The sequence below is a fragment of the Nematolebias whitei genome, chromosome 1 (assembly GCF_014905685.2).
Source record: "Nematolebias whitei isolate Nwh7 chromosome 1, NemWhi1, whole genome shotgun sequence".
In the NCBI taxonomy this organism is placed as follows: domain Eukaryota; kingdom Metazoa; phylum Chordata; class Actinopteri; order Cyprinodontiformes; family Rivulidae; genus Nematolebias; species Nematolebias whitei.
Genome location: NC_056498.1, coordinates 13,289,511 through 13,312,142, shown reverse-complemented (window position 1 = coordinate 13,312,142; position 22,632 = coordinate 13,289,511). Strand labels below are relative to the sequence as shown.

The 22,632-nt window shown below is 40.7% G+C and overlaps 2 protein-coding genes across 3 annotated transcripts in view; both read right to left on the bottom strand.

The window, feature by feature from the left end:
* LOC119414734 (neurexin-2) overlaps positions 1-22,632 on the bottom strand; it is a 1,264,057-nt gene that overhangs the window by 508,623 nt on the left and 732,802 nt on the right. The window lies entirely within an intron of this gene.
* LOC119408335 (neurexin-1-beta) overlaps positions 1-22,632 on the bottom strand; it is a 447,382-nt gene that overhangs the window by 96,046 nt on the left and 328,704 nt on the right. For both annotated transcript variants that reach the window (XM_037675133.1, XM_037675141.1), the window contains exon 3: positions 16,124-16,295. In XM_037675133.1, the coding sequence (XP_037531061.1) occupies positions 16,124-16,295 (172 nt within the window). The remainder of the gene's footprint in view (positions 1-16,123; positions 16,296-22,632) is intronic.

Below are 22,632 nucleotides of genomic sequence, written 5' to 3'. Positions count from 1 at the left end.
ACCGTGAAGTAGGAATATTAGTACAAGTAGTAGTATATATATAATATGTATATATATTTATATATGTAAGGAATGTTACACCCTTCCCACACTCTTGCAATATTCTAAACAATGCTTCTAAACCCTAAACGCTCTAAAAGAGCACAGAATGTCATGATTTCAGCTCTCTGACTTAGGCTGCTCTCTCGGCCACGTCCACTGCTCTGCTCTGCACAGAGATCAGCTGTAGGAGGAAGCTTCTCCCACAGCTGTAGGCTGCACACAGGTGCTAAATAATTTAAAATGATTGATTTTAAATAAAAAATTCCATGTCTATTGTGCAGCTCATCAATCAATCAATCAAGCAAGCAATCAGTTACCATCTTTTGTGTCATGTCCCATCTTACTTTGAAAAACCATGATAGAGCGAGTCTGTGAAAAATGAACTGCACAATAGTGAGGGACTACTGTAACCCAAAAGTTAGACTTGATTGCAGAACTTGTTGACTTTCCTGCGCTGTCTAATAAACCTACAAATCCTCTGCTGTACACTATTGTAGCAGAAGCTACCAGTCATGTCTGGAATATAATTCTCGTTATTTCAACAAAAACATTTGAATCTAAGCAGATAAAAAGAATTCTCACTGTTGTCACAGTGGAACCTTGCATGCTACTATGACTAAAACATTGATTTGGGATTAATCCACTTTCTGGCTTCCTGTTGTGACTAAATGAATCAACAGTCTATCCACACATAAAGGCTCACAAAGACAAAAACTTAGTGTTAATTTTTGTCGTAAATTGTTTTTGTTTTTTCAACAAGTCACATAAGTCATATCCTAATAAATATCTTTTTGCCTTTCACAAATACTACGCTACACAAAATGGATGTGGATGTCTGTTCATAATGCTTTAATGTGATCAAATTTTTACTTAAAAATTTGACCCATTATAAACCAAAAGTCATTTTTAATCTTAACAAATTTCACATGTATATAGTGTAATTTTGTATATAAATCCCTACTATATTTAGATTTATCTTTCAGTTTCAATCAGGGTCTCTAAGACCCTGATTGACAAACCTTGAGAACGCTCAAGTGATGTGCATATTTATTAATCCCAAAGGGAAATTATTTTGTTGTTGTAACTCGTTATCCTCATTTCATTAGGAGATGTTATAGACACTGATGGCTGTAGACAGGAAGGATCTCTTGTAAAGGTCCATCCCACAGTGGATCCTATGAAACTGGCTGCAGATGCCGTCCGATCCGTCCACCCAGACTCGGCTGGCCTCTCGGTTCTTAGACTTAAACGGTTCTTAAACTTAGCTAAAGCTAATTTCTAATAATCGTATTACTGGTGTTAAGGTTTCCATTTTCTCTCTACACTGGAGCGGAGAGTTCTGCTCAGATCTTAATGCTTTGGGCTGCTTCAGCAGAGCATAATATAGTTACCCCACATCTTTTGAAAAATAAGGTTTCACCAACTGAAAATGAAGGGGTGCTCCACTTGAGAAGCATAATAGTAAAGATAGTTTCCTGCCAACACTGACATGAGTTTCACCCCATGTGCTGATCCATCATCTTCTGCACCAGTGGACCATTAAAGGCACGCAAGACTGCTCCACTGCTTCTTGTTGTGAGGCTCAAGGTAGTAAAGTGAAATCTAGTTCACTTTCAGCTAAAGTCCCCCCCGCCTATGGCCATTTGTCTGTCTGTGGTGTTTTGCTCAGAGTGCACCCCTCTTCTATCCTAATCCGTTTGCTCTCCTTTGCTTTTAGCTACTCTGACTCTTCTTTTTTCAGAGAGCTCTCATATTGCTTTTGCCACAGGAAAAAAGGAAGCAGATCTTCTTGGCTGCTTCAATCTCCCCTCCTCAAAGGGTCTCTTTATCTTTCGTGTTTATTTACGCTTGGTGTTCTGTCTTTGTGACAGTGCAGCTTGCTAAGACAAAGATGGATGCTAAGAAATGGCAGAGGCACATAAGCAATGCTAAAAAGGGGAAAGATGGAGAAAAAAAAACACAGCTGAGAGCTTTGCTGACCCCCTTTTTTGTCTAACATTTATCTGCGCAGTAGGAGCATCTTAACGGCTCAGGCAGAATAGCCGACACTGACCTCACCACTGTAAAGTGTCCTCTTTTCTTCTTCTGTGAATTCACAAATCTTTTCTTCCTTGTCTCCTGTCTCTAGCGTCTAGCCTTCACACAGAACAGATGTTTTAAATGCCCTACAGGATGAAGGTAGGGAATGACAATAGCTCTGTCTTTGCTCTCACTTTTCGTACTCTTGATTTATGATCAGGGCTAAGTGCTTTCTCGGTCTACTTAGGAAAATTATTTTGTCTGGGCACATTTGTGCATGTTTTACTAAAGGCAGCTCCTTGTCTAGCAGAGACTTGCTACAGTCTCAGGAAACAGCTACTTCTCTGTCTCCATCAGGCCATCGTTTGATAGCTCACTCAAGAGAGCTGCTGCTTTGCTGTTACACCTTCCCTGACTATCATCAATCCATCTATTTGTGTGTTAACCCCTCCCCTCCCATGCCACTTAGTCGTCGAGTCTCTAATAATCAGTCAGAAACAAAAGTGACAGCTTTACAGTAGATCTGCCACTCTTAAAAGAGAAATGTGCATAAGGACTAATAAATATGGAAGAAATAGTGCACACTGTGCTCTCTCCTTGGTCATAATGGTGGCAGCAAAATACAGTAATCACAGCAAATACAATGTGATGGTGACGGCATAACTACGGTTGTAAAAAGCATGATTCTTCAAAGCTTCGAGGAACTGTGGTGAAATATTAATGCCAAGCGTGCCTCTTAAACATCTAGAAAGCTGGAAAGAATATGGTACTCCACTAACATGGAATAAATTTATTTAACTTGGACAGATGGCCTGCTAAAATATAAGAAAGCTCACCGTAAAGCTAGAAATGTATATTACTCATCTTTAATAGATGAGAATAAAATAAAAGAAAAACCTCCTGATTTCTGTTCAGTACTATAGCTAGCCTAATTAAAAGTCCCATTTATGTTGAACCACGTATCCCTACAATATAATCAGTGATGACTTCATGAGATTCTTTATAAACAAAATTATTTCAGTTAGGGAAAAAATTCAAACCGTCTTTCCTACTATTGTCTATGCATGGTTCCCAGTCAGATGAGGCAGCTTTAAAAATGTCACTAGAACCTGATTTATGTTTGGACTGCTTTTGTCCTGTTGAGCTCTCTGAATTGTCAAAAATAATAGCTTCATCCAAACCTTCAACAGGCCTACTAGATCCCATCCCAACCAGAATGTTTAAAGAAGTGTTTCCCTTAATCAACAACCACATCTTTGATCTACTTAATTTGTCTTTAATGAATAGCTATGTACCACACCGCTTTAAGGTTGCTGTAATTAAACCTTTACTTAAGAAGCTTGATCTTGATTCAGGAATTCTGGCCAAGTATAGACCTATATCTAATCTAACATTCATCTAAAAAATTATTGAGAAAATAGTAGCTAATCTATTGTGTGAACATTTGAACAGAAATATGCTGTATGAAGAGTTTCAGTCAGGGTTTAGAACTCATCATAGCACAGGAACAGCACTGGTGAAAGTTACTAATGATATTCTCATGGCCTCTGACAATGGACAGGTGTCTACACTGGTCCTGTTAGAACTCAGTGCTGCTTTTGATACAATTGATCATAATATTCTACTACAGAGACTTGACTATGATATTGGGAAAACAACAACAGTTCTAAAATGGTTTAAATAATGTTCATTTGATAGATTCCAGTTTGTAAATGTAAATAATGAGTGTGTCATCTTTCCCACCCATTTTATTTTGAAAAGGTCAAGGTATTTGAACCGGTGACCCCCCCCACCCCAAAAAAAAAAAAAAAAAAAAAAGCCTAAACTGATACCACAGGTGTTAAACAGTGTTAAGGCCAGGACTGCGGGCAGACATTTCATCCTCTTTCTCTTCACTTTAAAATTCTGGAGGCAGTTTCTCATAAACTCTGCTCTGTGATGGCAAGTGTTGTCATCCAGGAAGATAGTTCAATCCCAGACTGTGCAGATATAGGATTGCTACTGGTTGCTCACTAGCACTTCTAATCAGGCACCTGATTGTGGTAGCATATACTTGGTGTGGCTTTTTCATTAAGAATTTGAAGTAGGACTCGCTGTGCTGCCCTAATACCCAGTCTAAGACTCTGATCTTGACGAGGTCATAAGAATAACAAAGTGCAGACATGATACTCATATGATGTATAATATGCTACTACATATAACATCATACTGACATGGTAACATATTCTAGCATGTAGTTGCACTCCAACTAGGTACAAGAGAGTAGTGCCAAATTGGGGACATGACACATGGTGAAAGTGCAGGAGAACATCTTCAACATAATAGCAGGAACAACTTACGTATTTAGTTAAGTGTTAAGATTATATTACCATCATGATTGCTTTCATGCTGGAATTTATCACTATTCAGACCTGTTCTAATACCGTATTTTTCAGACTATAAAGCGCACCGGATTATAAGACGCATTAAGCGAAACAAAACGGATAAGTCAAACTTTATTCAACTCATTCACAATAACTCTCAACATTGTTCAGTTGTACCACATAAAATCGGTTTGAGCTGTCATTTCTAATCCGAACCCAGAGCCCGGCCCTGCCCGACCCAGATTCGGACCGGGCCGGGCCATAATAATGTGCTTAATGTGTGGGCTGGGTTGGTGTCAGGCTTTTTTTTTGCGTCAGGAACGCATGCGGCCGACGATCCAATATATGCAAAAATGGCTTGCCATACTGCACGTGGTCATGTGACTGCGCGCTGACGGTTGAAAGAGGTAAAAAGTTCATTTAAGCTTCAGATGGACTACTGCCAGCAATCCATCAGCCCAAATGGACATTCATTCAGCTGCTGCACTCAGAGGACGCACGCAGCCCAGACGCAGACAGGTGAGATCACAAAATATCCGACATGTCAGAGCAGGGTCCAATGCAGGCAGAAGCTGGGGAAGCATTTAATGCGCTTTGATAGCTCTTCAGCTTCGATCTTCTGCCCCCTCAGCTGCGCGCATCCGCCAATCGTTTGTCGGTTGTATAAGTCAAAGCTTAATTAAAAATGGTGGGGTTTTTTCCGGATTCGGACCATTAATTACTGTTAATTTCTCGGCTTGGGTGGGGTTCAGAGATGATGGCTACGGGCTGGGGCCAGGTCGGTTCAGATTATTTGGAACCGAGTGCAACTCTAGTTTGAGGTCAGTAAGCACAATCAGAATTAATACATAAGACGCACTGTATTATAATGCTCACAGTCGATTTTTGAGAAAATGAAAAGATTTTAAGTGCGTCTTATAGTTTGAAAAATACCGTACATTGTGGTGTCATCATCCAGCATGAAGGGAGCCTTAAAAACTATGTTCAGTTCAGTCAACCGCACTAATATATATTTTTAAAGACTTAAAAAAAACCTATGAAAATGTTGCTGAAGTCAACTTTAAAAATGACAAGAAGGTCTTGCTCTATGGATGAATTTTCTAAAGAAACTAGGGATGACTCAAGTCTTTTTATACAGCACTACTGTATATACACCATAAACCTACAATAACAAAGACAAAACCAATATACAGAGTCCCACACATCTCTGTCAAATATTTTCTCCCCTGGTTTTCTGTCTGTCTTCTGTCTCTGGAGCAGCTTTTGTAAAGGACTCATGGCTTATTGTGAGAGGAGGATTAATGATGTAGCAAACCAGTTTTCACTAAAGCTGACCTTCCTCTGAAAGTAAACACCATGAACAGCCAGGATACCGACAGTAGAGCAAAGAAAAATTATTTTTGATAGATTTAAATGCAATAACTCTGCTTAATTGGATTTATGTTAATATGGAGTGTGTCTACTAGTAGTTAGAGAAAATTAAAGTGAAAATGAGAGAACAATGCCTCCCCTTCAAGATGATCAAGTTGCGCACAAACCACAACAATAACAAATGATATGAGCTGCTGAGTGGCAAAATAACACTTGTTATTGATGCTTCATAGAATGAGTACAGAAATATTGCAAATCTTTTGAAATGAGGTTCTGTGGATAGGTTATGAACAATAAATATCATGTCTGTTGTACACAGCTTGTTGATTGACCTCAGTTTGGAGAAATTAAATTTAATCCTGACTGGACTGACAAGCTAACGAAAAGCACACAAAAAGCTAAACTTCACAAAATGGTATCTAAAAGCCAAGGGTGGATAAACATAAGCTAAAATCTAAATGGAGCATAAGTAGATAATGATATAAAACATATAATGTAGCAGATTTCAGAGATTAACAATAGTTTAGAAAGAATTGAAAAGATCTCATTGTATTTCTGCAAGAGAGAACATTTGTAAATAAAGATGAATGTTTCCATCCATCCATACATCTATCCATCCATCCATCCATACATCTATCCATCCATCCATCCATACATCTATCCATCCATCCATCCATCCTCTTTGCCCGCTTCTTTCTTTCATGCCACGGGAGTCACTGGTGCCCATATCCATCAGTCACTGAGCAAGAGGCGAGGACACCTTGGACAGGTCTTCAGTCCATCACAGGGACACCTAGAGACAATTTAGAGTTACCAATCAGTCTAACATGAATGTTTTTGGTCTGTGGGACGAAACCGGAGAACCTGGAGAAAATCCACACATGCACGGAGAGAACATGCAAACTCCGCCCACAAAGGGCCCCAGCTAGGATTTGAACTGGGGGCCTTCTCGCTGAGAGGCAACACCTCTAACAACTGCGCCACCGTGCTGCCCAACATGAAAGTCACACAAACTAAAAGTCATAACACCCATCTCATGAATGAGCTGAAAAAAAAGTTTTAAACACAACATTTTTATCGAGCTAACTGAACTTCACTCAGCGCTGAACTGCTTCTGTTTAGTCTTGGAAATGACCGAGGAGGGATTTTATTTGAACAAGAAGGCACGGACGATGTGTGAAAACCTTCTCCATGTGTTTCTTTACAGTATGTGTTTCTTCAAGTGTTCTCATTAGCATTTAATGATGCTGCACACACTTGGAGCTTCTTTTACCACAAGTAAAAAATGGTACATACTGTAAGTACAGTTCAACAAGGAGGGGAAGTAAGAAACAGGAATTCATCAAATTTACCTCTGGTGTTATTGTTACTGAACAAATTACGTCTTGTGTATGCTTAGCAGAGTAAATGGTATTAGCCATACCAGATTATTAAATAATTTTAAGATTTACAAGCCACAAAGCCAGGGTGGCATGGTGTCTCAGTTGGTAGAGCTGTTGCCGCTCAGCGCGAAGGTTGCCAGTTCATATCCCAGCCTGAGAACCTTTCTGGGTGGAGTTTGCATGTTCTCTCCGTTCATGTGTGAGTTTTCTCCGGGTACCCCAGTTTCCTCCCACAGACCAAAAAACATGCATGTTAGGTTGATTGGTAACTCTAAATTGTCCCTAGGTGTGAGTGAGAGAGTGAATGGGTGTTTGTCTCGTTTGTCTCTATGTGTCCCTGTGATGGACTTGCGACCCGTCCAGGGTGTACCCCGCCCCTCGCACAGTGATTGCTGGACATGGGCACCAGCGACCCCCGTGACCCAAAATGGAATAAGCGGGTAAAGATAATGGATGGATGGAACACTGTATGTTTCGATACAATGGCGAAATTGGCTCTCTGCATTTAACTCATCCACCACCAGTAAGAGCAGTGTGTCCTTGTGATGGACTGCACACTTGTCCAGGGTGTCTCCCACCTCTTGCATATTGACTGCTGGATATGGACACCAGTGACCCAAGAAGGAATAAGCAGGTAAAGATAATAGCATAATTGCCAGTATACAAGCTGCTACTTTTCCCTCACACTTTGTATCCAGGAGGTTATAAACAGGAGTGTCTTATTTATGTTTTTTTTCATAATGTTCTAAATTTGTGTTTTTACATTTTATTTTGAAGGACTTTGTGCCGTCTCTTGGTAGCTTCCTGCCACTGATTAACGTTTTCCTTTGACAGAGCTGGGGGCTCAGTGTTGCCAGGTGAGAAATGTAGGATTATTGTACTAGAGACATAAAATTATCATATTTTGAGGGAAATTATTGTACACCTGTCATAACCAAAATAACAAATCTATTAATTCTCTATAGTAGTGATGGGTCCACTTCCAGACCGGCTTTGCTTCTTCTTGTTTTTTTTCCTCGCTCATGGGGCGGGCGCAGCAGACTATTCAGCCAATCATGGCCGTTGTTCTGAGGCAAACACATACACGTCACTCGTAGGTAACATTTAGAAAAGCAGGATTGGCTGGAATTTTCAACCAATCGTGCATCTGTTTGCGAACACAGATGTCTTTAGGGTTCACAAATAAATTCCGACAGACAGTTACGACAGGCTGATTACAACTGATTACATCCACACATTCACGGAATGGTCAAATTATTGTCTATTTGGTCGTGTTTGGGATTATTGAACGGACAGAGGGCAAAATAGTCATACAAATACGATAATTATTGTACACCTGGCAACATTGTGGGGGCTTGTGGCTCCCTGCACCCCGCCCATCATGAGTGTAGACATTTGTAACACAGAGAGAATGCCCTCAGGTAATCAGATGTACAACGACTGTTGCTCATGATTTCAAATACCCAACTATAACTCTACACACTCTGTCATCATGTGACCAGAAGTCTAACCTGAATGACCAACGAGGTACTCTTGAGGACCATCCTCCAAGAAAAACGTGAATTAATTTCTTCAGATCGTTCTTGTATTGTTTATCGTATTTTGTGCTTAGACCTGTTCATTTGTTCAGCGATAATGAAAAATGCACAGAGAATTTCTTATGACGCAGCTTTCATGTTAAAAGTGATTGATCGGCTGTCGAGGAGGAAACAGCTGCAGCCCGTACGCTGCATCAACGTGTCGATGGTCAGGATTGGAGACGCAAAGCAGTCAAGTTTGTTACATGTTTAATAAAAGTTTTAATTTTTTTTCTGTGTGACATCTTTCTATGCGGTAAATATGTGTTTAAATAGCAGGATCGCATTTTAAACTCACATCCGAACACAAAGCAGAGAACAATAAGAGGGGTCTTCCCCCTCACCTTTCGTCATGAGAGCTCAGCGAGCGGTGCAGAAGTCATCAGATTTATTTTTAAAGGAGTCAGTCAAGACAGATACATATTTAAATAAAAGTTTTAAAAAATCTTTCTGTGTACGGTAAATATGTTTCAATACCAGTATCTCATTTAAGCTTAAACATGGGGCATTAAACAGAGTAGAAAAGACAAAGGGGAGGGACTGTTTCTCCCCCATTCTCATATGAGCTCTGCTGAGGAGAATCACATCAAATTTATTTAGAAAGTACATTTAAAACAGCAGTTGTTAACAAAAGTGTTTACCAATAAAAATCAATGGTGCTAATTTAATGAATATTTACCGCATTCCACAGGTACTATTTGACTTCCAGTCACATGACCTCCATAAAACTTTTTGGTAATATTTACCGGTAAATAATTTTAAAATAATTTCAGTTACATAGGTTTTTGGCACTGTTCTGTCCAGTGATTATGCTTAGATAGTTATTGTGATCATTTTGAAGGTATAATGGTTGTAACCAAAGCTTCATGAAGACTTGTGACAATGTTGCAGTCTGAATGAGTGTTGAAAACAAACTATACTCAGTGATACTCCACCTGCTGGTTGATTCTTGTACTACAACAAGAAAACTGCACTGCCAGAGCAGGCAGGGGTCACAGATCCTGACAGTGGATGCCCACAGCTAAATAACCTGAGCGTCTTACTTATGTACAAAACTACGATTTATCTTAAATTTAATAAGTGCAGCTTATAGACAGGTGGTGCATTTTATGGCCTGACAATTACGGTTTATGGATGGATGGATGAACCTACAATAGGACAGAGAAAATTCTTGTGAAACTTCTCAATCATCCAGGTCATGATCAATCCAAAAACAAGTTAAAACGTATTTTAAGCTTGGGGATAGAAGTCCGCTGGTTTTACTTTTTTAACCTTTTATTTCTTTTTGTTGAAGAAACAGAAGCTGAAAGGCCAGCATGTAACACAGAGTTCAGTTTTCTTTTGCTTTTCAAACCACAGCAAGTTGTCATTCCTTAAAAACTACATTTTCTGGAATAAATGTCACTTCACTTCTCCAAAAGGAAAAGGATGTTGTTTAGAAAAATAAGAAAAGACGGACTCCTCTGAACAAAAACAGCCTGTTTCAGAACATTGACCGAGCTGTTATGTTGTAGTTAAGTTGTGTATCTGAAAATAACGTGCTCCCTTCGATCCACCAGAGAGTACTGTTCTTGAAGAATAAGGGAAAATTGTGTTGAAAATTGCACCATTATAGCATTATACAGCATCGGCCTGTTTATATGTGGCCGGTCGCTGGTGCTTAGGATGATGCAGGGCTGTACTTATTGAGCCACACTGCCATGTTGGAAACATGAGAGGTTGGGCGGGGTGATAACTGTTGCTGCAGCGCCCGTGGGGGACACCTGACATATGGAATTAGCCGGCCTGGCACCCCTCTGACACATTTTGTCTGCTCTTTGTTCGTCAAGTGCGTACATGCGTGTGCGCACAAACACAGAAAGCCCGGACAAACATGATAGGCAAGCAGACGTGCACAGAGTCACACGTAGAATCAGACACGGACCAAAACATCCACAGACTCAGACTCCCTCAGGACGACAAACATCACTTTGTGAGACATCACACAATGTGTTGCTATGCCGTTAAATGGGCCTGACCCGAGACGACGTCTTTGCTGTCACCGTCTTGTCTCTCCAAATCATCCACTCGCGACAGGCTGCTGCTGGCGAGCTGGGACCTTAATCAAGGCTTTGTGAATAAAACTTCAAATGCTTTCATATCTAACAAGCATAAACAGTCCAGGTCTTAGATGTAGATAAATACAATTAGTCATTATTATTTCTGGTAAAATTTACAGTTTTTTATTTTATTTCTACAACGCTTGGCTTTCTCGTCACATCCGACCAGAACTTTCTGTGTTGCTCATATTGTGGTTTTGAAGACGAGAAATGTGTGGAGTACTGAACTGGCTTCAAAACGTCCCAACGCGACAGCCACATGTAGGTCACAACAATCCCTTTGGGGAAGGAGATTACACAGGAAACTGCATTTCCTGGTTTTGTTCAAGGGATTAGACAACCTTGGTACCTGTTACATCTTACTGAATGCCAGATTGGCGCTATCTTTATAAACCAATAAACAGTTTTCTTTCCTGTTGCTGGAATATGAAGGTGGGCTGTAATGTCTTTGCCCATGTTTGTGTGCCTTCTTTGTCTATTAACAAAATATCTCATCGACTACTTGATGGATTTTATAGAAATCAGGGGGGAGTGGTGGCACAGAGGTTAGAAGATGGGGCTGTGATCGTAAAGTCGCAGGTTCAACTCCCGGTACTGTCAACATCAAAATGTGGGTGGAAAAGGAGAAACACCCACACCTGCCTCCACCCTCATTCACCCCACTCTGGGCCCCTGAGCAAGGCCCTTAACCCCCACCATCTGCTCCCTAAACATGTCTCTCTTGAAAATGAGTTCTCGTGGCTCAGTGAGACTACCTGGATAAATAAAGGGTAAATGAAAAAATCAACCTACACAACTGATTAACTTTTGGAACTGATCTTTTTCAAGATGATCGCCACAACTAGCTCACCTTCAAAAATACAAAAATGACCACAATTCAGTGAATTCTACAGATATTGAGCCACAATTTTATGTGACAACATGTGCGACTAATCCTCAACATATATTCTGAGCTCTAAAATATTGTACAAGGTCTTTACTTATAGTTTTTGCTACAAACCTTTTGAAGTCATCTCTGACTGACATCATCTGAGCTGGGGCAACAACACCACCAGCCTGATCAAGAAAGCTCATCAGAGACTCTACTTCCTCAGGCGGCTGAGATGAGCTGGTCTGGGAAGCTCAGTCCTCACCTCCTTCTACAGGTGTGCAGTGGAGAGCATCCTGTGCTCGAGCATCAACGTGTGGCATGGAGGCTGCACAGCTGCAGAAAGAAAAGCTTTGCAGAGAGTGGTGAAGGCTGCACAGAAGACTGTTGGAGTCAGTCTCCCCACCATCACAGACATCTCCACCTCTAGATGCAGGAAGAGGGCAACCTGCATCATGAAGGACCTCACTCACCCAGCACACACACTTTTTGCCTTGCTCCCTTCAGGCAGGAGGTTAAGGAGCATTTAGTGTAGAACCACTAGACTGAGGAACAGCTTCTACCCTGAGGCTGTTAGACTCATGAATATCTAACCAGGACAATCACTGTGAAAATTCACATCATGTTGCTGCCGATCTGTTTCATGTTGACGTGTTCATGCGTGCTCATCTGCTCACACAGACTCAAGCTCATGTTCGTGCTGCTGTTCGACGTAATGTTTTTATGCTATTAGTGCTTAGTGTATTTTTAGTTGATGTTTTTCTTAGTTCATATCTTAAATGTTATCATTGTTTTTCTTTTACGTTTTATTGTTGGATGTAACTGGGACCCCGTGTACATAATTTCGTTCCACCACATGTACCACATGTGGTGCGAACTACAATAAAGTATCTCTGACTCTCTGACTCTCTGACTCTGACTGTCTGTTAGCAAAGGGTTTTAAAAACAACTTGATTGTCACAGCTACACCTAAAAGCCCAAATTTGGTTTGGTTGTAGCTTAACATTACTGACAACACATACTACAGATGCTACTCAATGCACAAGGTCTTAGCCTAAATCTTTAGTTAGAGGCAACCTTATTTGTCTGTTAGCAAAATATTTGAGATGGACATTAGGGGTGCACCGATAAATCGTCCGGCCAATTTATCGGCCTCGATTTCCTTAATTTTGGGAAAACGGAACTCGGACGAAAAACCAGCTGATCATCTGCTCAAGAAGGACCATCAGCCTAATGGTCCTTCTTGAACATGTGATCAGCTGGTTTTGGTTGTCAGCAGCAAAACTGGTTGATCCACTCTGAGAAGGTGCTATTTAAGAGACTGAGCTGAATACAGCTCCTCGGACTGAGGAAGTCTCTCGGATGAGAGACGAAACATTTCTACATTTTTTTGTTGTTTTGCTTTGTTTTGTTTTGTTTTTTGAATGTCCAGAGGACCAGATTTAACTTTTTTGGATTCCAGATATGATGTTAACACGCTGCGTTGACACGATTGGGCTGGTCCATAATAATGTGATTAATGTGCGGCCGGGCTGGTCTCAGGCTTTGATGTGGTTTAATGAATCATTACAAAGAAAACTAAATAAGAATGCACAATATAAAATTGTGTTATTCTATTGTTGAGGAGGAGGCAGGTCCGACCGGCTGGTTTAAGAAGTAAAAAAAGCCACATTAAGCTCAGATGGACAACCTGTCACCCGCCACGTGCATGAGCGTCCACGCGTCCACTGACCCGCTGCTTGAAATGGACTTGTGACCTGTCCAGGGTGTCCCCTGCCTCTCGCACAGTGATGGCTGGACATGGGCAACAACGACTCCCGCTACCCAAAAAGGAAGAAGTGGGTAAATATAATGGATGGACAGCTGGGTCAGCTGATCACGCACGCGTCTCTGCACCTGCTGGCATTTACGGTGAAGGAAGTAGCAGCATAAAAGCCAAAGCGTGCAGCTCGTTAATTTAAAATAGCCTTGTTTTATATTTTTCCAAATGATTTTGCTTAAACAAACAAAAAAACCCCCGCCTAATTACGTATTGGATCCTGCCCATTTCTGTCCAAATCACAGAGATTCACATTGGATTAGTATTATCACAGGACCTCGGAGTTCAGCAAAATATAGTAGGTGATTTGCGGGGGTTTTTACTTTACAAATTACTGACATGGCCAATTGGCATGGGTTGAACAACACAGACAATCTCCGTAATTACTTTGTATTACAAATAGCATGTGGTCCCTAGGTAAAACGAATCCTGTGCAAATAGGGCTAAATTCTGAGATTTAGCTGAAATTTGAGGAAATCTTCTGGATATGATATTAACGCGCTGCGTATTGCACAACATATTTTTTGTATTGCGTATGATGTGAGCCACCATTTGCATATGATTTAGCCCCTTCTCTTCAGCCTTTTCTTTTTTTTTGGCAACCGTTATGGGTCGATAGGCTTTTGCTAGTCCGGGACACAAAAGGTTATTTATGTACTCCAATGCTAAAACTAATCCAGTGCGAATAGGGGTTTAGTCTAAATTATATGCATTGTTTCACCTAAGGTATATTAGGTCTATTTTTATTTGTTTCCAGGGGGACATTACTATGGTTTCAAAGCTAAGGTGGAACAAAACAGCAATAATACTGCATCCAAAAACAAAATGTAGGTCTAAGCATTTTTACGAAGTATAAGCAGGGAGTATTTCTTCACATTTACAGAGAACAAGAAGATGTCTCAATCTCCAGTCATTGTCACATAAAAAATGGAGTTCTGTTTTTGCCTACTGATAAAACCTCACTTTTTTATCCTTCGCACCTCATATGTTAGAAAGTTGCAATTCCCACATTTACATCCTTCCTCTTTTACTCCTCTACTCATCCCCACACTCACACTTCTATACCCTGCTGTGGTTTAGCCTCCGCCAAGGTTTTGCTTTCTTAACGTGCAACATATCTGTTTCCCCGAGACGCCGCATAGTCACACATCGACGACTGGAACCTTCAAAGCGAGTGCACCAAGAATAGTTCACATAAATGAATCAAAGCACTTCCATTTCCTTTCCTTTAGTCCTGATAACCTCCTAAAACTTAAATTCCCTGACAGACAAACGTGAGACTCATCACATAAACTAACCAACAACAACAAAACAAAGCTCTTCGCTTCTCAATTGGTGGAGGGAAATGGGAAGAACTGTTTGATGAGGACAACTGCAGAGGGGGAAGGTGGTAGGGAAGAGGGGAAAAATCATTATGAGATGTGCATTAATTTCTCTTGATGAAACAAAGCATAGATTTTGGATGATAACATTAGCATGCCAGTGTTAATCGGCAGCTTGGTTGTTATTTTCTAATGGGCTTGCACTGTGGCAAAAAGGGCCCTATTTCCATCATAATAAGAGAAAAGAGTGAACTGTCACAGGGCACTTCCTCCTCTGGCTGTGATGCATGCCCCTCAGTCTGGCCTCGCTGTGCTGATGGATGAGCCACAGAGTACGCGTTCCTCAACGCCAAAACAGAGTCACACAGTATGGGATCACTGCTGTGAAAGAGAATGTCACCATCTCTTTGCTCTATACTGTATGTCAACATGAACAAATATCATGGCCACATTAGCAGCGCTCTCCCCGCTGAATTTAAACAATGATATTACGTGGAAAGCTTTTTCAAGACAATGGAGATGAAAAGCGATATTGACAGAACTCATTTTACATTCAGTTTGCTCGGTTTCTACATCATCATTAATGCAGGCAGGGTCCAGATTAAAGCCTTGTGTTTACCACATGCAAACTCATGTTGGGAACAAAGAAACGCTTTCCTTTGAACAACCGTGTACCAAGGAGGAAACACATAGGAGAGAGAAAAAAAGAGCTTCTGCACATCTGAAAATAGCCTCAAAATTCAGGCAGAAAAAAGGGTGATTACTGTTAAACAATGAGTGGGGTGGGGAATTAGCACCCTCCCAGCAGTGACTCATTATCATATCGTCAAGCCTAGAAATGAGTTACATCACGTGGTCGGTTCTCTAAACTCTGTTCCTTACTGGCATATTGGTATTCAGCTGACCTCCATTGAGTCCTGGCTTCACAGTGCCAGGGGCTACCATGGTGGCTAACTGCAAAGCGCTGATGCTGTTAGAGGCAAGATTACTTGCCTCAGGAAAGGTGCGTGATTCTTTTTGTCTTTTGGATGAGAATTTGATTTAATCACAAAAGAATAGAGGTAGTTTTAAGGTTGTAATAAATTAACCAAAATTAGTAAAACTTTTAGTAGCACATTGGAACCTTTGGAATTGGAATTGGAATTGGATTAATATGCAACTCATTTATTCTCTCTCGTTTGTTTTATCCAGCTTGGAAAATTCAGTACTTCATAGTTCTGTTGTAACACTCAGTCATTGGATGAGGGGAATCTGTTCCTACCTGAGGGGAAACGTTCAATGACTGGCTGGTTGTCCACCTGCAGAGTGGCGTTGCCGCCACTGCGTGTGAATCGCACCACATGGTATTTGCCGTCGCTCACCATTACCGCACTCTCCTCGATGGTAATGTCGTCTGTTCCCACGTTGAAGATCACGCCGACTTTTCCCCGTTCCTACAAAGAGAAAATACAGAGAATGTGGTGAGAATATTGTGTCAACATACAAAAACAATATACCAAGAAGGCTCCCTAAAACACTTTGACTAGAAAACAGTTTTAAAAGTTCTGTAAAATTAATTTTTGTATGAAAACCAAATGGGGTCCTTTACAGACATTAGTCAATGGACTGTAATTCTATAGCATATTTCTATCTTATCAAGACACTCTAAGTGGGGGAGTGGTGGCGCAGAGGTTAGAAGATGGACCCGTGATCGGAAGTCGCAGGTTCACCTCCCAGTACTGTCAACATCAAAATGTGGGTGGAAAAGGTGAAACACCCTCATTCTCCCCACTCTGGGCCCCTGAGCAAGGCCCTTAACCCCCACCATCTGCTCCCTAAACAGGTCTCTCTTGAAAATGAGTTCTCGTGGCTCAATGAGACTACCTGGATAAATAAAAGGTAAATTAATTTTTTTTTAAAAGCGCTTTTCAACACAATCTGTGCCGTCATTTATCCATTCATAAAGCACTCTATTAGATCTCTACAAAGCTAATTGAACAAATCATTCTAAAGAGACTAATCAGAGCTTTATCACATTCATACATCAACGGGACACACATCGGAGGCTATCAGGGGTTCAGTGTCTTGCACAGGGACACTTCACCATGTGAGTGCTGGTGGATTCGAACCTCAAACTCGCATTGAAGGACGACTGCTCTAACCACTCAGCCACAGCCGCCCAAATCCAATCCATCCATCCATCCATTATCTTTCATCCATTATCTCCTATTCCGCTCCTGTTTCCTGGAATATCTTACAAAAACATTTGAAGCTCTCGACCTTGACCTCTCTAAGTGTCTTTAAGAATCTGTTGGACACCTGGCAGGGTCCAATGCTGACATGTTCCTGTTTTTAGTTTTCTACATTTGTCTTGGAATCTAGCTGTTTTTGGTTTTGTTACCTTTTCCTTTTAGCCATCCTATTTGTTAAAACAAACAAACAAACAAAAAAAAACTGTAGTATGCTTTTTTTATAACTGTTTATTGTTGTTGCTGTTGTCCATTGTTGTCATCTTTCTTTGTTGAAATCAGGTCTCTCTTGTAAATGAGTCCTCAAGGCTCAATGGGATTTACCTGTATAAATAAAGGTTGATTGATCCATTATCTTTATCTACTTCTTCCTTTTCAGGTCATGGGGGTCACTGGTGCCCATATCCAGCAGTCACTGTGCGAGAGTCAGGGGACACCCTGGACAGGTCTCCAGTTTATCACAGGGCCACATAGAGACAAATGAGACAAACAACCATTCACTCTCTCACTCACACCTAGAGACAAATTAGAGTTACCAATAAGCTTAACATTCATGTTTTTGGTCTGTGGGAGGAAACCGGAGTACCTGGAGGAAACCCAGGCATGCATGGAGAGAACATGCAAACTCAGTGGGATTTGAACCAGCAACTTTCTCATTGAAAGGCAACAGCTATACCAACTGGGCTATCATGTTGCTCATTTTACAGACACTGGTTAACATTTAGGAAAAGATCTTTTCATTCCTATATCCAAGTCTCTTTCCTATTTTGTCTGACTGTAGCTCAGGTATAATGTGGTTGTCCAACAATCAGAGAGATTTTGATACAGTTTAGTACAATTCAGTTATTGCTCAAGGTCTGCATTGTCAGTTACTCTCAGCTACTACCACATCAGATTTTAGTTAAACATATGTTAAACTGACAAAGTGTAGCACTTAAATTAAGTTTTAGTATGACTCTCAGGTATTTTCATCATTCAGGTCTCTCTTGTAAATGAGTCCTTGTGACTCAATGAGACTAACCAGTATAAATAAAGATTGAACTTTGTAAAATTAGTGGAGTTGTCATGTTTGTGTTTCTAAGTACAGTTGGCTGAGGATTACATCTTTCTTTGGGTTGACTTCAAAAGTTAATCAACTGTAGCGGTATATCCATTGATTACTTCTAAAGGTTTAATTAAAATCTTTCTATTGATTTATGAGATGGTTTGCTAATAGACAGCTAGAATTGACTTCAAAAAGATTATGTGCTATCGGCTAACGCTTGGTGTATTTGTTTGGGGATGACTCTTAGCTGCTAACAGATCTGATTTTAGTTCAATAATAGTATAACTGACTTCAAGTTTAGACAATTTTGTGTTTGATAATCTATAAGTGGTGGCATGGTGGCCCAGTTGGTAGAACTGTTGCCTCTCTATGTGTCCCTGTGATGGACTGGAGAAATGTCCAGGGTGTCCCCCACCTCTTGCACAGTGATAGCTGGATATGGGCACCAGTGATCCCCGTGACCTGAAAAAGAAGCAGCGATTAAAGATAATGGATGGATGGATTTATGATCTCTATAAGCTGTGGTGACTATTTAAATCAGGTTAACAGTTGATGAAATACATTTAGTGGTTCATGAAATATTTTGCAATCACTACAGGCATACACAGAGAAATCATGCAGACACATTCAAAAACATCACTGTAATTTTTGCCTTTTGATGAAAAATGAACGTTGTGCAACCCGAGTCCTATTCAAGTCCACATGGACTAGAACCTATAATTAGCTCCCAAGTGTATGAGTATGGCTTCTACTTTAGAGTTTTTTGAGTTAACAAGACTTTGAAAGTGTTTGTGACTGCAGTCCATTTACCTTTTCATACATCAGAACATTCATTGTGTTGTTTCTCCACTGTTCTAAAGGGATTTCAGACATTCACAATGTAACAAAGCCATTAAGGTTTTTCAAACAAGGATTACAAATACTGTGCCATTTTTAACAAGGCTTTTGTAAAAGCACACCAGCTTTCACGGTTTTGTCCCAAAAAATACTGCAACATTTTCTCAATCGATTGTAGACAAAGACTTCCCACGCTTTGGTCTTTTTACAGGTTAAAACTAATGTCATGTTCTGTTTTAATCTGCTATAACAGTGTTAGTTATAGGTTGTAATTACAATATTCTGATTGTCATTCTTAAAAATATATAAAATAATAAAGCTAATTTTGTCTTTGTGAATGTGAATCCTTTTTCCTGATGATGTTCTAGAAGCTGTAGTAGAATACAACCCTGAACATTTTAGCATTTTAGCGTGTTTTATGGCACCCTGATTTATTGTTTTGTACACTACTCTTATTTTAACTGCATTTTTACTGTAGTTTACTGTTGTCATTGTCAACTGTTTTGTTGTTTGTACTTTATATGTTCTGTCTCGAACAAGTTTCTTTTGCAAATGAGTCCTCGTGGCTCAATGAGGCAAGCCTGTATACATAAAGGTAGAAAAAACAGGAACATGTCGGTTTAAAATATGGATGAATACCACTGACTCTAGTCACTCTTTATTGAAATTAACGTTTATTTTAGTAATATGCTGTAGCAGTGAAACACAGCATGCTCACAGATATGAAAATGTTGTTCTTTAAGGCCTTGTCCACACGGTAATGTGTTTCCCCCAAAAAAGCTGTAGTAACTATGATAGGCCTGTATGTGGCGCAGTAACAATATTACAAAATCACAACAGAACCAGGAAACAAGATGTGGAATAGATGCATAAATCTTGAACATTGGATAGGAACATACAGTCTAATAGACTCAATGTCTGAGATCGAGACAAGACCGAGACCAAATGCGGTCGAGTCCGAGACAAGACCAAAACCATCAAAAAGTGGTCTTGAGACCGGTCTCAAGACCAAGACCAGTCTCGTGTGCTACAACAAAACCTTTAGAAAATAATGATGTCATAGACCAACCTCGAACCTGTGACTCTAAGCATCACAGATGCATTAAAGACAGATTGTGTTTTGTTTGTCCACACAAAAACACAAAGCTGGTGTTTCAAGCTTTACTCTGCAACTCATTTTCAAGAAACACCATTTAGTGGGTTCAAAAATACTGTATCAATGTAAAGAAACATGGATGAATAAACACTTTATGTCCTGTAATCTTAATTGTATTTATTTTATTTAACCTTTATTCATACAGGTAGTCTCACTGAGTCACGAAGACTGATTTTCAAGAGAGACCTGGTTTGGGCATGTAAGCCCCCGGGGAGCAGGATTGGGTGCCTTGCTTAAGGACCCCATGACGTGTGGGCATGGTGGGGAGTCGAACCTGTGATGTTCTGATCTCAAGTCGGTTGCCCTACATCTATACCACAGCGGCTCCTAGTAATAAAACTCAACAGGTAATGTACAGTGCATATCCAGTACATTTGAGTATTTATACATGTTCTTGTGTACAGTAAACCAAAATTCTATGACTTCCTGTAATTCATTCTCTCTGTGAGCATCTCACCTCACTCACATCGTCTTAGTGAAAGGAGTACTTACTGAGGACTCAGGCACCTTTAGTATTCATCAACCAGGCGAGACCCCCCACCCCCCACATGTATTAATGTTGACAGCCGCCCACTGCTTTGAGTTTATTACAGTCAACCGCCTACTCTACTCTTTTTCTGTCGCCATTTCTCTCGTCTGCCTCTGTGGTTTCTGTCCTCAGTCCTAGGAAAGGTCAAAGTCATTTACAGAGTTACAGTCTGTCAGAAAGCCACAGAACAAGGGTGAGGGAGAGAAACAAAGTGCATAGCAGACAGCACTACTGCAGACACGTTGTCTGTCTTCCAGTAAATTCTCTGATGCTGTTTTGCTCAGCACGTTTGGAAGACTGTGCTGTCCAAACCACAGACAACAAACGCTTCCTGACTGTCAGTATAGGTCAGGCTCATTTGCAGACAGGGCCAAGTTTGAGCACAGCTCTGTGCCCTCTGCAGTTACAACTTCATTGATTCCATTATCTCATTAGCTATGTGCATTTGTTTAGCCACTTCCCATATGCCGCGAAATTCAGAGGTGAACGTCTGGCTTTTGCTTGCAGCGGTTTTCCATTATTCATGGCTGATTAAGGACTTAAAAAAACACTACAATCTTAACAGAAGTGAAAATAGCAAGTTAATTAGGTAAATAAGTGCAGAGGTTGTATAGTTAGTTAATGATCAGTATAGGCAGCCAAATGTATGCACATCCAAGCTGGTCTTTTATGATGTTTCAAGTGGTTGCAGTATTCAGCCAATGATGCTGTGATTATGGTATTAATTATGCTATTGTGGTTTTGCTTAACGGCAGCATGGTGGCACAACTGGTAGAGCTGCTGCCTCTCAGTGAGCAGGTCCCTGGTTCAAATCCCGGTCCAGGGGCCTTTCTGGGTGGAGTTTGCATGTTCTCTCCGAGCATGCGTGGGTTTTCTCCGGGTACTCTGGGTTCCTCCCACAGACCAAAAACATGCATGTTAGGCTGATTGGTAACTCTAAATTGTCCCTAGGTGTGAGTGAGAGAGTTAATGGTTGTGTGTCTTGTTTGTCTCTATGTGTCCCTGTGATGGACTTGTGACCTTCCAGGGTGTACCCCGCCCCTCGCACAGTGATTGCTGGACATGGTCACCGTCGACCCCCGTGACACAAAATGGAAGAAGCGGGTAAAAGATAATGGATGGATGGATGTTTATGAGAACAACAGATAATAAAACACAATGTAAAAATACTACTTCATACAATTAGAATACATAAGAATGTTTCACCATGATGAACACTAAAATATTACTGTTCACTGTAAGCTAAGTGCAATCAGCATATCTACATGTTTTTAACATAGATTCGTCAAAGTAAGTTCAGAGTGAGATTGTTGCCTTGCACGTAAAATTGAATTTTGAGGTTTGGGCCTGAACTGTGGATCACTGTTGTAACCAAACAAAAGAGACCTGTGTGTAAAATTTTTGACGAGATTGTATAGAAACTTGCTCTGAGAGCGATGGGAGGTTAGTGTGTGCCTTTTCCTGTCTCTGATTAGGCTTAAGATTTGCACACATCACACACCACCCTCCATAAACAGACATACTGTGTCACAAACCAAATCCCCACCACCAGCCTGCCATAAAGCCTCATTGAGACTTTGAGCTGACCATTGAGATCTCATTATTTGGGGTAAAAGCAAAGGTTGTAAGGTTGTAGGTCACAGAGGCATATTCAGCATGTAGACCCAGAATAGTCATATTGAGGCAGCAGAGACAAAGGCAATCTCCTGTCAAACAGGGGAATGATGCACTTAGGCAAAAGGTGGGTGGGTTCCCTGCACGGGAGCCTCCAAGAAAGACTACAGATAGGAAGGAGCACAGCCTGGAACTTGAGGCTGTGACAGAAATGTTACTATTTCTACCTCAGGTGTCCCCAACCACCAGGTCAAGAACCGGTACTCACTCACTCACTCAAGAACTGGTACTCACTCACTCACTCAAGAACTGGTACTCACTCACTCACTCACTCACTCACTCACTCACTCACTCACTCACT